Source organism: Penaeus monodon, chromosome 28, assembly GCF_015228065.2.
Source record: "Penaeus monodon isolate SGIC_2016 chromosome 28, NSTDA_Pmon_1, whole genome shotgun sequence".
In the NCBI taxonomy this organism is placed as follows: domain Eukaryota; kingdom Metazoa; phylum Arthropoda; class Malacostraca; order Decapoda; family Penaeidae; genus Penaeus; species Penaeus monodon.
In genome coordinates, this window is record NC_051413.1 from 34862709 (window position 1) to 34863804 (window position 1096).

Below are 1096 nucleotides of genomic sequence, written 5' to 3' on the forward strand. Positions count from 1 at the left end.
GAAGACCTGTATCGTCTTCAAGAAGGCAGCACTGAAGGAAAAGCAGAGGGAGGAACATGAGAAACAGGTGCAGCTGCTAAGGCTGCAGAGGGAGGCTCTGAAACAGAAGGAAGAGGAACATAAAGTGAGGGATTTTATGATTCAGGCTTCTGTGTTAGTTGAGGTTGATTCTGTAGTCATATTATCTGTTAGTTATTTCTCACAAGAGACTTTGCAGTATGAGCCAGGAAGTTTACTGTTTCTTTCAGTTATCATTAGTAGTTGTGGTTGTAAATCTGTGATGAAAAAGTTGATGTATATTTTAAACTTCTATTTCAGTTATCATTAATTTTATTTAAAAGTGACAAGTTTACATAAGATTTATTGGTGGTATGTACTCTTTTTATGTAATTTCTATTTGTTGAGGTATATTTTGTTTTGTAGATACCACCTGCACCAGCAGGTGCTCCAGGCATTACTGCCCCAATTCCACGAGCATCTGCACCCGCACCTGTAACTCCAGTGCCACCAGGGGTAGGAACGGTTCCAGTTCTAGGGCCTCCTGGTGTTAAGGCTTCTGTGGTTGTGCCACCACCTGCAACATCATTCACCCCACATCCTCAGGGGCCAATCAGTGTTGGTGGTCCTGCTGGATTCACAGGCCCGGCTCCCATCCCAAGTGCTGGTCTCTTGGGCCCTGCACCAGGGTCTGTGCCCAAGTCCACTCCCTCACCACAGCAGCCACCTCTCAGGCCTCCACTCCTTCAGACAGCTACAACTCGTGCACCAACCTCCATTGCAGCGCAGCGTCCGCCTATGCCTATGGCAAACACTTCGCCCAGACCTCCGGTATTTTCTTAAACCCATCTTTATTTGAAGTATATGTAAAATATTTTCCACATTAGATCTAAAATATTGGACACTTTAGATATTTAAGGTTGCATTACTAATGTTTACCTTATAGGGGATTGTCCCTGATGATGTCTACTGTGCTGCAGTCTTTTGATCATAGAAAGATAATTTGAGATAACTAATTGATCCCCCCCCCCTATTGTAGGAATATTCTTTAGCTAAATCAACTCTAACACAAAAGGCACATAAAAGCCCAGTTTTATTT

The 1096-nt window shown here is 43.3% G+C and overlaps 2 protein-coding genes across 2 annotated transcripts in view; both read left to right on the plus strand.

The window, feature by feature from the left end:
- Nucleotides 1–641, plus strand: part of LOC119591549 (nuclear transcription factor Y subunit beta-like) — a gene marked incomplete at its 5' end in the record, with an annotated part of 3301 nt that extends 2660 nt beyond the window's left edge. The window contains 2 exon segments of the mRNA XM_037940300.1: nucleotides 1–124; nucleotides 424–641. Coding sequence (XP_037796228.1) covers nucleotides 1–60 — 60 coding nt within the window.
- Nucleotides 137–1096, plus strand: part of LOC119591191 (splicing factor 3B subunit 2-like) — a gene marked incomplete in the record, with an annotated part of 8760 nt that continues 7800 nt past the window's right edge. The window contains 2 exon segments of the mRNA XM_037939903.1: nucleotides 137–187; nucleotides 424–828. Coding sequence (XP_037795831.1) covers nucleotides 137–187; nucleotides 424–828 — 456 coding nt within the window.